This window comes from Condylura cristata, unplaced genomic scaffold (assembly GCF_000260355.1).
Source record: "Condylura cristata isolate star-nosed mole 26May11 unplaced genomic scaffold, ConCri1.0 scaffold00014, whole genome shotgun sequence".
In the NCBI taxonomy this organism is placed as follows: Eukaryota; Metazoa; Chordata; class Mammalia; order Eulipotyphla; family Talpidae; genus Condylura; species Condylura cristata.
This window is the reverse complement of record NW_004567115.1, coordinates 30702592-30717413: the sequence shown is the minus strand read 5'-3', so window position 1 is coordinate 30717413 and position 14822 is coordinate 30702592. Positions and strand designations below refer to the sequence as shown.

Genomic DNA, 14822 nt, shown 5'->3' with positions numbered 1-14822 from the left:
GTATCATCTTGCTAGTGTTAGTGTTAATGAATGAGTTAAATGACAAAAGAGATAGCTCAAAACGAGATTTTTTTTTCCTGAAAAGTCATATGCTGGACCCTCCCTGGTGGTACAACAGGTTAAAGCGTAGCACCACGAAGCTTGCCACAGCTGCTTCACCATGAGTTGGATCTCTGTCCAGGGAGTTGATCGACATGGCTAAGCAAACCTCTCCTGACCCACCTGCTGCTCCCCTCAGCAGAGTACTTTGTCAATCTGACTGTTCTGCTCCCCATTCTATCTCTGGTGAATCCTTTCATCACTCCTGCACCTCTGGCCTGTACTCCAGTTCTGTATGCACTATTAAATATATCTTCGGAAAAGACAAAAAAGAGAAGTGATATTCTATAATGTTTGTAGGTTTTGGATCCAGAGTATCTGTTTGAGCCATTGTCATTGACTAGCAGTTCTTGGGAAATGTCTTAATTTCTCAGTGCTTTCAAAGCACTCCACGATCTGTAGACTGACTGTGATCCCAAAGCTTCCCCCTTCTGAGAGAGTTGTTGCCAAAATGAATTTATGGGTAATTATACTACTTTGTAAACTATAGAGAAATAATACAGAGCAGTGATCATGATGGTGATTTGAACAAAGTAAGAGAGGATGCTCCTTTTGTGCCTATAACATATAGTGACTTTGTGTCTTTTACTGGATACATATATGCAAATTTCCTGGAATGAATGAATTATTTAAGAAATACCAGTTGGCAGAGACATTCTATGGGGGTGGAGAGAGTAATAGGGTCAAAATGGGGTGGGAAGAGTGTATGGGACTATGGTGATGGTACATGGGTGAATTGGTGGTGGAAAGTCCACGGGGATTACAAAATTTCACAAAATGAAGAATGATGTAAAATAAATAAATTAAAAAAAAAAAAGAAAGAAACACCAGTTAGACGCCTGAGAAAATTTTATTTTCTAAAAGCTAGTAACATACTGAATATCTGTTTTCACTTGTTGTCAAACCTAGGAACGTTTGTTGAAATGAGATGCAAACATGGAAGGATGTAATGAAATGTGAACATTTGAAAGGGGAATAATGACATGTGCATGCTTGATGGGGCCATAATGTGATGTACAAATAGAAATGCACATGGAAATGGGCAAGAGTAATGTAATGAGATGCAAAAATGGATGGGTGTAATGATAAAGGCATTTGGGGGGATGGAATGTGATTTATAAATGGGGAGGTGGGAAGGGCAGGTTGTGCTAAGAAGCAGAGAGAATGAATGCAGTGAATGGAGGAGCTAATAATATGTGCATGATGAGGCTGTAATGAGATAAAACTGCAATGGCATATGAGGCTCACAGATGGAGGGAGTAATGAGCTGGGCAGAAAGGAGGGAATAATGATGGGCATAAAAGAAGGGATTTAATACTACGAACAGAGAGATGTGTGTAAGAAGATGTAAGGCCTCAAACAAGCAGCAGAAAGAGAGGCACAATGGTGAAGGGATGGGATATAGCAAGATGGGCCAACAGAACACTTTAATGAGTACCGAAGCTAAAGGGTGCAGTGAGGAGGGACCACCGAGGGCATGACCCCACACACACAGAATTATAACGAGGCACTGAGTCCTCATGCAAGACATCAGAGAGTCCAGAAGCTGGAAATCGAAAGAATTCAGAAGAGAGTCCTAAGATCTGAATTTTTTACAAATGTAGAAAAGGGAAAACTAAACAGAATATTTGACCACAGTCTTGAAGTTCACGAAGACACAGTTTGATAGGAGTCATTTATGGGGGCTGACTTTGAGACTGTGTCAGTAATGAGATGACAACAAAATGAGTCATCTGAAGTCTCCTCCCCAGCAACCCTGTGGATTTGTCTCCAGTTTCTAAATGAAGATCAGCCTTCAGTGAGAACAACCACATTCCCAGATCATGCCATGATGGAACTGGAACTCAAGCCACTCAGCCTCCCTTCTTGAGTTGCTATGCAGAAGTCTGCAGCCTCAGCCTTAATGGGATCACTTGGTAGTTGTTCTCACCAGCCCACCCCATTAGGGACCATTCACGATAGCCCCAGGACCCAGAAATTTGCCTTTGAGACTCCTGCTTGCTCTTGGGTCTAGGAAGAACTCAGGGAAACCAGTCCTAGATGGAGGTTGTGGCAACATTCCCACCAGCTCTGGCAAAGACGTGGAAGAAAGGTATTTTACAGGCAGCAGGTAAAAGTTGTGTTGCCTACAAGGGGATGTAAAAAGGATTACCAGGCTATGGATGACTAATCCAGTGATTCTGTGGACTGTGATTGGCAAAGATCTTTATAGAAAATCCCCACCCTACCACCAACTTGGTTCTTAATAGTAGCCAAAAATTATACCGAAATTTATATAAAAAGTACATAACTGTTTTGACAATAATTAGATATTAGGAAATACTTGTTTTCTGAAATAGAGTATCTGTTCTTCTACAATCCTTAAGGAGGACAGAGCATTTATCTTAGAGTTAAGAGTCTGCCCACTTGTCACTGGCTTGGTGACCGTCAGTTGCTCTTTTTGCCCTGTTTGTCTTCGCTCTGCTCTAGTATGTCTTTTTCTTAAGATAAAACCATAAATCCTGGTGCAGTCTGGATGAAGATAGGAGTAAGGCATAGTGGAAGTCACAGACTCATGGCCATAGAAAAACATGTCTACCGGCGCCATGGTAGATCCAGTCAAGCCAGACTTGGAAGAAACAGGAGTGTGAACGCAATTCCTGGAACGCCCTGGCTTTTTCTCTGAAATCCACAGACACTAGTCTCTTCTCCTTGCTAGGTCCCCACTTAAGTTCCCACTTCTATTTGGAGGAGATGTCTTTAGAGACCACAGACCACCACTTCCTCAGATTACTGGTGTCTGATTAAACCTGATTTCCTTCCACTATCTTTTATCTCTCAAGTTTTGGCTTTATAATGTCTAGAGATGGGACCCAGACACAGGTGACAAATCTAAAAATAAAAGCAAGTAGGGTCATTTATAATTGTTTTTTTTTTGAATTTTTTTTTTTTGGGTTTTTTAATTTGTTTTGTTTTAAAAAATATATTACAAAAAGCTAGTTTATATTTAGAAACAATATAAATGCTTGGATGGCTGCTCACAGTATAGTCTCACAGCGTCTGCTAAAAATGTTTTCAAAAGTCTCTCTTGGAATTGTCTGTAGTGTATACTCAGGAGTCACATAAGAAATAGATGCTAGTGAAAGTCAGCTTTTAACTTAGAAAGCTATTATCCAGTGTGAGCAGTCCAGTCTTATATAATAGACCAGAGTCTGGATACATAAAATCCTATCAGTTACTGTTTATTGAGCTCTGACTATCTGCCCAGCAATGTTCCTAAGATTTTACATGTGTTAGCTCTTCAAAGTCTCAGAACATTCCCTGTGAAGTGGTACTAGTATGCTCTGCACTTCACAGATCAAAAAGATGAGGCACAGAGAACTTAAATAACACCCAAATAAAGGAACTAGCAAATGGTGGGCCCAGCATTCAAACCCAGATCCTGAGCGTCTAACCACACTCCCTTGGATTTTTAAGAACTGCTGTTTAGTTTCTTGTTGAGTGTCCAGCATCTGCAGGCTTGCACTCAATATCCATATAGCATTGAGGGAAAGGAAAAAATTTACTCATGTGTTGACTATTTAAGAAAAGAACCTAAACCACTATTGGGTTAGAACAGACATTTCAGGGGGAGGGAATTCCTTCATTCCCGCAGGAATAGAGTTATTTTGTTAACTATTTTCTAAGGTTTTTTTTTTTTTAATTTCCTCACTGATGCAGAACATCTGGCTGACTGTGAAGGAATGTTAGCTGCAGTAGTAAAATGGACATGCTTCATTATCAGAGAGCCTGGCTTGTGAAACATGAAGGGCATACAGTGCATGTGATAAACCAGGATTTAGACTTAACTGAGAAAATATTCCGATGCCAATTTTAATTTCTTTAAAGAAACTTAAGCATGAGATAAATACCATAAATGTGGCTGGTGTTTAGTACTAATTAGTAGTGGCTACTAATTAGCTTCGTGGAAGTGTAATGACTTTCTAATTTTTTAAATGATGAATGGAACTGTCACTTAAATTCGGTATGCACAAAATCTTATGCAATCACTAATAGAATGGGCCGTATGTACAGAACTGTTTAAACGAGGGGCTGAGGAAGTTGTTATAGTGGATAGTTGTTAAGGAAAACAAATAAGTAGAAATAGTATTTAGGGAAACTAAGTTTAGAATCTGGCTGGACTTCTACACATAGTAGTCCTAAAGCATCAGTGAGTGAAAGTCTTGCTTGTAAAAGTTTACAAAGTTTATGTCAGTTCTAGACTCTTTTTTTTTTTAAGCTTCTCCTCTGATGTTAATCACATTAGTCCCAGGTAAATAATTATGAGGCCCTGGTGGAGGGGTGAGAGTCCACAGATATTATACACGCTGTGATAAAATTCACTTGGCCTCAGCTAACACATGTCCGGGGATACTTAGCATCGTAAGCCTGAACTATGGGGCAAACATGGCCAAGGTCACAGATGCTGCTGTTCCTTCACCTTGGCCAGAAGCCTTGGAGGAGAGTGATGACCTTAAACCTTGTTCCCAAGGGGAATAATAGAGCATGTGTGGAGCCAGGGAGAAGCAGAAGAGAAACTTGGAATAGAGTCATTATATACTTCATTCAGAAGATAATCTTTGTGTGTGTGTGTGTGCTCTATCATCTTTCTGTTCCTCAGATCAGGTTTCTGATATATAGACTCTTCAGATTCTTTTAAATCTTTCCTTGGTCTGTGTCTTTTCCCTCTATCTAAAATAAAGACCATTCACCATTTCACTATCACAACCCAGGATATATATCCCAAGCCTAATGAACATATAGCACCTGACCAGCTGATCACTGCTGCAAAAACCCTATTTTTATTTACTTTTAACTCATTATCTCAGATCCCAAAAGGAAGCCCCTAACTGCCTGACAGTCCTATATTCATGTCCATTCACGGTTCCTTTCTCTGATACTTTTAGCTTAGACCTTCTATATCCTCTCTCTGCCTCCACTTGACTTTCAGCTGATAGTCTCTTATTTCACTGAATAAGTTGCAAAGGCATGAAAAAGAACTCGTTCTGCCATCAAATCCCCTAATTCATCTGGGTCTGTATACAATCATTTCTTCTCATCATCTCATCACTCCCATTTCCCTGTGACATCATCCTAACAACTTACAAACACACTCTTGAGTTTTGTATTTAAAATCATCTCCATGGATGGGGCACGTGTCATTACCAACTCGTTCAGCATTAAGCTTTCAAGAACAGTTCTCTATATGTGCTGTGGCTCCTTCCTTATTTATTTCTTCTCATCCAGGCACTATTCCTATCCTTACCTTGCCCTTAAAACTCCCTCAAAGCCACTCTTTCTAAGTTGCTCAGATAGTTGAGGCTGCTCTGCTAATGTGTTCCTTGACCGGGTTTCTGAGTCTACCAGTTCCCTTCTGTCTCTTTCTTGGACACTGTCTTGAACTTTGGACCCTATGTGCCTGGGTTTCTGCTCTCTGTACTCAATCCTGAACTGGGCCTCTTCCTCTTTAGACTCTTTTTCCTGACTGCTTTCATTCTGCCATGATTTCCATCATCATGCCAACCACACCCTCACTTAGATTTGATGGAAATTTGCCATATTAGTCTACTAGATTCCAGTGGCACACCCTGCAGACACTTAAAATTTAAGATGTCCAAGTCTTCTTCCATCCCTGCTTCTCCCACTTGCCCCTCCAAAGAGCTACTTTTTTCCAGCTTTATGGCTTAGTGACAAGAATTCCTTATTCTTCCTAACTCACCCCCACTCACCAGTTATGCCACTTTTCTCTCCAAAATTTACAATGACCACATCATTTCTTCCTGCAATACCCTCCCGATTAAACTGTTCTCATGTCTGGATGACTTTTGTGATCTCCCTGATTCCAGCACTGGCCCTTTCTGATTGGCCTTTACTCAGATCACTGGGTGATCTTCTGAATGCAGGCTGGGTGACCTCTTCTGCTCAGTACTCTTTGGTGACTTTCCACAGACTGCTGTTAAATTCAAGTTTCTCACCAAGATGTACAAGGTAGGGGAAAATTCCCCCAGGCAAACCATTTAGCCTCCACACTGACTACTGCTCACTGGGCTCCACCCCATCCTCTGACTTCTTCCAACACTGGGAAGGGGCCTGAGTTCACTCTTGGGTGGCCACAGCCACCCACAGTAATTAGGAAGAAAAAAATTAGAATTTTCATTTGATTTTTTTTATCTTATCCTCTGAAGTTCCTACTTTTGAATGTTTTATAAAGAAATTAATAAATACAATAACACATACACGTAATTTATAAGTAAGTAAATATAAACACTGAGGGGGCTTGCTCAAAATTATTTTGTGATGGGATGTGCAATTTAAATTGGGTGGAGAATGCCAAATTCTGCTTTCTTTTCTTTCTACTTGTTTTGTTTGTTTTTCTTTTTGGGTCTCAAGGCCTTTGTGTAAATTGTTCTCTTTGTCAGGAAAACTCATCTGACAGAAGCTGAGGGAAGCCTTCCCCACCACTCACAAATGTTCCCACACCTCCTCACTTTCTTCAGGCATTTTGTCCTTTTGTGTTTGTTTACTTGTGTATTTCCCATCTCCACTGGGGCAGGGTATGATTGCTTATTTCTGGTTTCTGTGCAGCAATTGGCAAAGAGCAAGCATTCAAAAAAAAAAAAAAAAGTTTAACTGAATGAATGAACTTGGATTTACTGGACTCATGTTTACCACGATTTCATCGTGATTTTTTTTGTCTCTTCCACGTTGTCACTCATGTCATGTGCCTTACATGGAACCATTTCCTTCTTAAAAAAAAAAACAAAAACTGTATTTTACTGTCTGCCATCCTCCTTAGCAGATCTCTGGCATTTGCATCCACATCCTATATCCCATTTCCTCTCCCCAACCCCTTGCCTCCAGTTTCCTGTCATGATTTGTATTGCTGATATAGTTCACCCCTTAATCACTGGATTTGCCCCTTGACCTTGATTTCTTTGGATAGGTTCTTACTCACTCTTTTTGTCTCTTTACTTTACTCTTGCTTCTTAAAGATTTATTTATTTGTACATACAGAACTGGGGTACAGGCCAGAGACTCAGGGGCAGTGAGAAACTTCACCAGAGATGGAGTGGGGAGCAGAACAGGCAGATCAACGAAGTACACTGCTGAGGGGAGCAGCGGGCGGGTCAGGAGGGGTCTGCCACGCCATGTGGTCACCCCCGGGGCAGGCGGGAATCGAACTCATGGGGAAGTGGCTTTAGCTTCTCAGTGCAGTGCCTTAACCCGCTGCGCCACCAGGGAGGGCCCTACTCTTGCTCTTAAATGTTACCTATCATATCTTCCTGGTTCTGTACTCACATCTTTAAAGCCTAAAGCCTCCCTACCCCTATCTAGGTTCTGAAATCCCAAACCAATTCCACTCTCACCTAACTTGTTCCACTCTCACCTAACTTGTTTAACCCAGCTCACTCTCAAACACAGGATTCCTTGAGGTGCTCTCCATGGAGGTGACCTATGACACTTGTCATTTACATCACACGTGTACACTTAAATTTCTCCAAAGAACTTGAATACACCTATAATAAGTCCAATTCTTATTTACTCACTTATGCATTCATTTAGTCAAGCACTATATTAACACCATAACGCAAAAACACTACATCCAAGCCTGTGGGAGCTTCAGAAGACCTCCTTTTGTTCTGCCCAGAATCGGTGGTGCTTCAGTTTTATTTATGCTTTGACACTACCACCAATTACCCTGGGAGCTTTTAAGTAAATCTGTGGCAATTTGGGTTGAAAACAAATTTCCAAATGTTAGCCAGCTGGGCACATCTTATTTCAGCTATAAATTTAATTTTTCTTCTTTCCATAATGATCCTAGGTTTGAAACTAAGTCTATGGCATATGGAATTTCTCCATGCTTTGGGAACTGAGACTGTATATCAATAAATGACACTTCTCTCTCAAATTCCAGTGCTTTAGCAATGCCCCAGTCAATTTTGTCAACTGCCTGTTCCTTTGGTGACCAGAGCTGGTCCTTTTGAAGGGATAGGCACACGTGCCCTGGGATAGGATATTAGTGTTTCTTGTCACTCCATGGAGGCCACTATCCTCAGTCTCATGTCAATGGATTTTCTGTCATCTTTCTCGAATGTTTATTTTGTTATAAAAATCATCATGAGATGGATTCTTTTTATTTTAGTGAAATGTTCATTTACCTTTACATAAACTATTGATATATATAACTCAAATGGATACTCCTGTACTAATAACATTTCCTTGATTATAAAAGAAATACACACTTAGAGCAAACTTAGTAAATGCTAACCCTATCAACTGAAGCTAACCAGTGCTAACAATTTGCTATATTTCTTGTTAACTATTTCAATGGGCAATTCTACAAATAAACTTCACATTACATAAATTATTTTGTATCCTGAAATGTGGTGTTTAACATATATTGTTTAATATCTTTAAAAGTATCTTATAAATATGATTTTCATGGTTTCTTAATATTCTTCTATATGGAGATTATCTATATAGTACTTTCATCCTCCCATCTCTGGACATTTGAGCTACTTATACTTATCAGTTCACAAGACTTTTTGGTGTGTGTATTTTAAATTTTGTACATATTTCAGGTTATTTCTTTAGAACAGATTCCTAGTAGTTTAGAATCATCTTGGCTTGTATTGCAAAATTGTTGAAATGAAGAATGTTGAAATAATTTATACACTAACTGGAAATGTGAGTGTCTAAATGCCATTGCTTTAGCCAGCACTGATTACTGTCTTTGAAAAATGAATTAAGATTATTGCATTTTTTGATAATTTCAACTATCTTTGACTACTAATGAGTCTAAATACTTCTTTAAGACTCAGTCACCTTAGAGATATTTGCTCATGTTTTTGATCCATGGGTGACTGAACTTTACATAAACATGTTCAGAATAAAGAGGAACCAGGGATATTAGTTACAATCCTGATGTTACCTTGGTATGTGCTTCTGCTCTAGCTCTGCTACTGACTAGCTATGTGACCATCAACAGTTCCTTTGCTTCCAGCTTTAACATCTGGAAATGAAAGCATTCATTTATTTATTCAATTGCTTCTCATTATTTATGGAGACTCTGCCATATGCCAGGCACTGTGTGATCATGGAAATACAACGGTAAACATAATGAAGCCCCTACCCCCAAGGACTTTGCAATTCAATGGATATTTTTCTGTTGATTTTCAATTTTAAAATTCAATTAAAAAACAGTTTCAATAGCAAAGCCATCAGAGCATTATATTTAGAGATTTAAGCATTACCTTCAGAACTCAGAAACTTCTTCCTGGAACCAAATCCATGTGACTCAGTGTTAATTCCATTAGAGGAGATACATACATGCGCCATCAGTTTGAAATCAGCAGTACATGTGTGTATTAGCACATATAGTGACAATAAAGCAGACTTTGGGTCATTCTCACAGCTCTTTTGAATTTAGTGGGCAGGACATCTCATAAAAAGTCGAAGAAAATCAATTTGACCGAGAACTACCCTGACAAATCACTCTGCTCCATATTATACATACCAAATACCAAAGTTTTTTTTTTTTTACTACTTAAAAATAAACCAGATTACAAAACTTCAAAACTTGAAAAATATTTTAGTCTTCATTTAATTTTTTTTCCTAGAGGACTATTTGTTGGTAGATAATTGAAGAAATAGGAATAAATGTACTTGTGAGCATACACAAAAATGCTTTGCCAAATTTAAAAATTCTCATAGGACTTGAAGCAGCCTGCCAAGTTTTAATTTACTAGTTGCCTCTAGTTAAAATGATGTTCACAATGAAAAATTTATTATGAATTTGAGACATTGTCTTCTTTTTTTTCTTGACATCACCTTGTTTTTAACTTAAAAAAATATTGAAGTAAAGTTGGTTTACACCATTGTATTTGTTTTGGGGGTTATAGGTTCAGACCCCTACAAACATACATTTTCACATCATGCCCATTACCAATACACAATAATCTTCTACCATGTTCTATTGGGTCCTCTTCTTTTCCCACTTGTACCCCACCACTTTCCCCTTGTGGTTATTGATGAATAATAAAACATGATGCAACAATTCAAATTTGAATAAAATATGCAAAGAATTCCATCCCACGTATATTGATGCAATTGTGGCATTTCCTTTGTTCTTAACACAGCACTTTCAATTTTTAATCCAATGCCAAAAAAATAATATTGCAAGAGTTGGCTGCATCTTCAGTGTCTTACAGGCATTCTAAATAAACTTGTGATTAGTCACACCATTTCCGATCCTTTCATATCAATGTAGCAATTAAGCACTGAGATAATATAACAGTTTTTGGTTAATGTATTACTTGTGTGTACTGTGAATTCACTTAATGTTGGTGGGCTTTTGGGATCATGATTATTTACCCCCAGAAACTCTGGTTTGTGCAGGAAGGATCTAATGCTTGTAACTGGGCTTCTTGGGGGCTAAAAAAAAAAAAATCCTGAATCTTTGAGTATGGGAAGGGCTTTCAGAAGCTTGTAGGTAGTATTTACTTGGAGATCTTCATAACAATTCCCTATTCTCATTATATTTATTATCCCTGAGTGATTCAATCTACTTCCAAGACATAAAGTGCTAACTAGATCTCTAGTCATGTTCTTCTTCCTTGAGGTCCACACTCGCATTTAATCGCCATCACTTTGGGGCTACCTACTCAAACAGATTAGACTCAAAATACATATACCAGAATGCTTTCTCTTTTTCTGCCACATCAGTATCCTTTGTGGATCCTCTTTCACAGAATGAAGCTATTGCTCATTCAGTTATACGTTGTGCCTAGACCATGCTTGATTCTACCATTTTCCTTATCAGGCATCAGTCTGTTGATTCTATTACTTTAACACCTATCTTTCTGATAACTTCAAGTTCAGACCTTCAGATCACAACCCCAGCTGTGTAGGGGCCTGTGAGACACATCTAAGAGCAGCTCAGAGTCACATGCAAATGTAAGTTCCTGATATGACTCCCCAACAGCTCAGATTACAGTGTCCCTGTCTCCTCAGCCTTCTTCTCACCTGCTCCAGATAAGACCCATGTGGAACTTACTAAATTCCTATTCTCTTTTATTTGAGTTACCATTCTATCCTTAGCCTGAGAACCTCAAGCATCTACATACCTAAATAATGGTACATTGTAAAAGGTCCCATCTCTCTGCCTACACCCTTCTGTGACCTCCATGTGTGGCCCCTAAGGAGTTCCAGGTGTGTCCTCCAGGATGTGTGAGTACTAGATTTCTCTATCTCAATTTCCCTATGGTTCACTGTTGAACCAGCTCACTTTCCAACAACCTGTGCTCCATTGAACAAATGTTTCATTTAACAAAGTCATAAGCTGGCCTACTGCTGGCACACTGCCATGAGTGGACTCTACCATCCCTTGAAAATCATTACTCAATACAAGATTTTTGATAATGATAAAAGAGGGTAAGGGAAATGGGGGAAATTGAACTGAAAAAAGCAGGCTTTCAAGGTAATCTTGCGTCTTGGTTTAAAATCACATGTGTAAGGAAAGAAGCATTTACCTTCTGCTGTGGAAATGTAGATTCCATCATGGCTGTTTCAAAGCTGTGAGCACCCTCTACCTGGGTCTTTTCCCACAGAGCTCGGAGAAACTGCACAGAGTGGCTCTGTATGGAGAGAGGCTCGGGAAACAGACTCTGAAAGGCCATAAAGAACCAGCATTATCTCCAGTTCCAATGATAGTTTGCCAACAAGACACTATTTAGACTTCGCTAGAACCTTACCATTGTTCAAATCTAAATAAAACCACAGATAAATGCCCTTGAAAATTAAACATAGCACAATTTAGGCTTTTCATTTTTAATAGTAAATTTAAATTACTGCATAGGATTTTCAGGGCAATAGATATTTATTTTATGAACATGCCAAACCTTAACAGCGGTTACCTCCATTTCCCAACCATTTTACTTCACTGGAAAAGGACTGATATAAAAATTCATATTTGTTTTTCAAAGATTTAAGAATCAAGGTATAAAATTAAAGCTAGAACACAAATATGATGTGTCTCTATACAGATCAATAGTAGTTAAATAAGTTCATTATGAAATTACTCAATTATGAACAGTATGAATGGTGGTAGGAGAAACAAAGGGGCTTTTAATCGTAACTGTGTTATGAATATTCTTGCAACTTTAAATATTCTTAAGCTTTAGACAATAAGTGTTAATGAAAAGAAAACCACATTTACTTTACTCAAGTCAATATAAATAAACATTTCAAAGAACAATATATATTTTGTATTTTTACTAATCAATTATGTATTTAATCATTATTTCCATGTGTGATATCATACTGTAAATGTGAGAAGCATTTACATTTAAGGAAATAGTTATAAAAATATAAAAAAAAAACAAAAAAGGGCATAACATTTGTTATATATATGTATATATATCAAAAATACCATATGTACTATCCTTTATGTATGATGTACAATAAAACAATATCAGTGGCTACCCAGCTATTTTTAATGAGATAGCCTAGGTAGTCTACGTGTATAACACTTAATTAGTGAGTGAGAATTTATCTTTTTCCAGAAAAATATCATTATTATGATCAAGATGAACTGCATTGTATGCTAACATGGTGCAGGGTCTCATACCTTAAGTAAATGATCCATAGATTAAATCAGTTAAGAGCCAGTAACAGATAGCTTGATTATGACACCCATGATGTGGATTATTAATTATCAAAATATGTCAAAAATGAACATTTTTTTGTATTTAAAGAAGCACAGGACCTGATTATATTAATCATCAATCCAAAAAAGCAGGATAGACGGAGTCTGAATTTGAAGACTGGCATGAATATGCTAACAGAGAGAGTGTGGTGTAGCATATAAGGTTAGTATTGGAGTTGCCATTATCAAGTCAGGATTCACCCACACTACACAATATCAAGTGTGTGGAAAAGGAGAGGAAACATTTAGTAAATGAGCATAAAAGAAAAACAGTGTAAAGATTTTTTTTTTGGTGATTTTTCTTCAAGAAAAACTGAATTATTGGACTTTGTCAATAAAATACGACAAGGGGAAAACTTTACCAATTTTTTTTGACTTTTTTTCAGTAAACTAACAATGGTTCAATAAACTAACAACATATGAAACCAAATACACAACCACTGATGAAAACGACTTGAAAAATATAAAAGAAAATCAATGTTATTTTTTGTTGTTGTTTGTTTTTTACAGGACAATATAGGAAAAGAAGGCATTCCTTAGGCACTTGTAAGCTGTCTGTACTTTTAAATACTGTTTTTCAACTTCATGATCTATTCAGTATTAAAGTTCACTTTTTCTTATATTTATATTTATATATTTACAATCTGTATTCAAATTTTATGTAAAAGTTTAATACTTTCAAGATAAGTATTTCCAGATAACATTTTCTTTTGATGTTAACATCTTTGCACTAAATTCTTCATTGTTGAATTGAAAGCTCCTCTTTCAATAATTTTTATTCACATGTAAGTATTCTGTTGGAAAGGGGGCTATTCCAGTATCTTACTGTGAGAAAGGATATGTTAACCCTAAAATTAATTGAAGATCAGAATACCCTAGAGAAATAAAACTGATTCAACATGAGGAAAATTATTCTCCCAAATAAGCTGGTGTTTTTTTGTTGTTGTTAAATAAAAAGTATTTTGCTTTTCATTTTTCTTTTTTAAAGCTAGCGATATTAAGATTTTAATAGATTTGATCTTTTGATTACAAATTAAGGGATTTTCATAAGGAAACTATCCTAAAACATAGAAAATTAAATTTAAGAGTACTAGTGAAATATATGCATTGCTGTTATCTATATACCAATACTAGTCAAAGAACTAATAATTCAGTAAAAATTATTATAAGCTTATACCCCATTCACTCATTAATGGATCATGATGGCCACAAATTATACACACCTGCTGAAACAGAAACATGATATGGATCCATGACTGAGGTTCTTGGCTGACGAGAATGAAACTGGATTTGCTGTAAAGGCAGTAATGGCCCTTCAGGGAGCAGGTGAAGAACAACTTCGCTACACAACTTCTAACAGAATCTAGAAACCAGTGCACATTGCAGTAGACATTAGATCTTCCCAAAGTTACACTTTATACTTGAACACACAAACACTTTCAGAAATACATTCTTCAGGTCTCAGTCTATCAATTACTCCAAACTTTGGAGTGGATTCAGCTCATGAAATATAGATTTAAATATAGATGCTTTAAACAAATTATAGTCTATCTAATTGGGAATCTTCCAGTGACTTATATGGAATTAAGAAATTTCTTGCCAATAAAAAGGAAGATGCCTTGTCATTTCTACTTGATTGGATGCTTGAAATGATAACCTGGGAGGAGAAGTCCAACAGATGGAGGAAATCCAGGCACTTTTGGGGTGATGGGCAGTGCCATGAGCCACACACTGGTCTCTTGGTTATACAGAGGCCATGGAGAAAGCCTCCAGAACAGCTGTGACCAGAGGTGTACTGCCTGTGTACTGGCCTGGTCAGCTTAGAGAAGGTCATTTCCTTTGAAGAGGCTCAACAGGGAAAGTGGATAAGATTGTTCACCACTAAGCCTTTGGCACATGGCACACAGTAGATACTCTATAGAGAGTGTCTAGACCGATGAATACTGCTCCAAAATCTGGAAAAAAAATTACTCAAGTATACCCAGTCTGTGGTAGAGTC

The 14822-nt window shown here is 37.6% G+C and overlaps 1 protein-coding gene across 2 annotated transcripts in view; it reads right to left on the bottom strand.

The window, feature by feature from the left end:
- Positions 1-14822, bottom strand: part of VEPH1 (ventricular zone expressed PH domain-containing 1) — a 157946-nt gene that overhangs the window by 28707 nt on the left and 114417 nt on the right. The window contains exons 9-10 of one of the 2 annotated variants that reach the window (XM_004682313.2): positions 14047-14186; positions 11649-11783 (exon numbers count right to left, since the gene is read on the bottom strand). In XM_004682313.2, the coding sequence (XP_004682370.1) occupies positions 11649-11783; positions 14047-14186 (275 nt within the window). The remainder of the gene's footprint in view (positions 1-11648; positions 11784-14046; positions 14187-14822) is intronic. The other variant, XM_004682314.2, reaches the window with a different exon arrangement.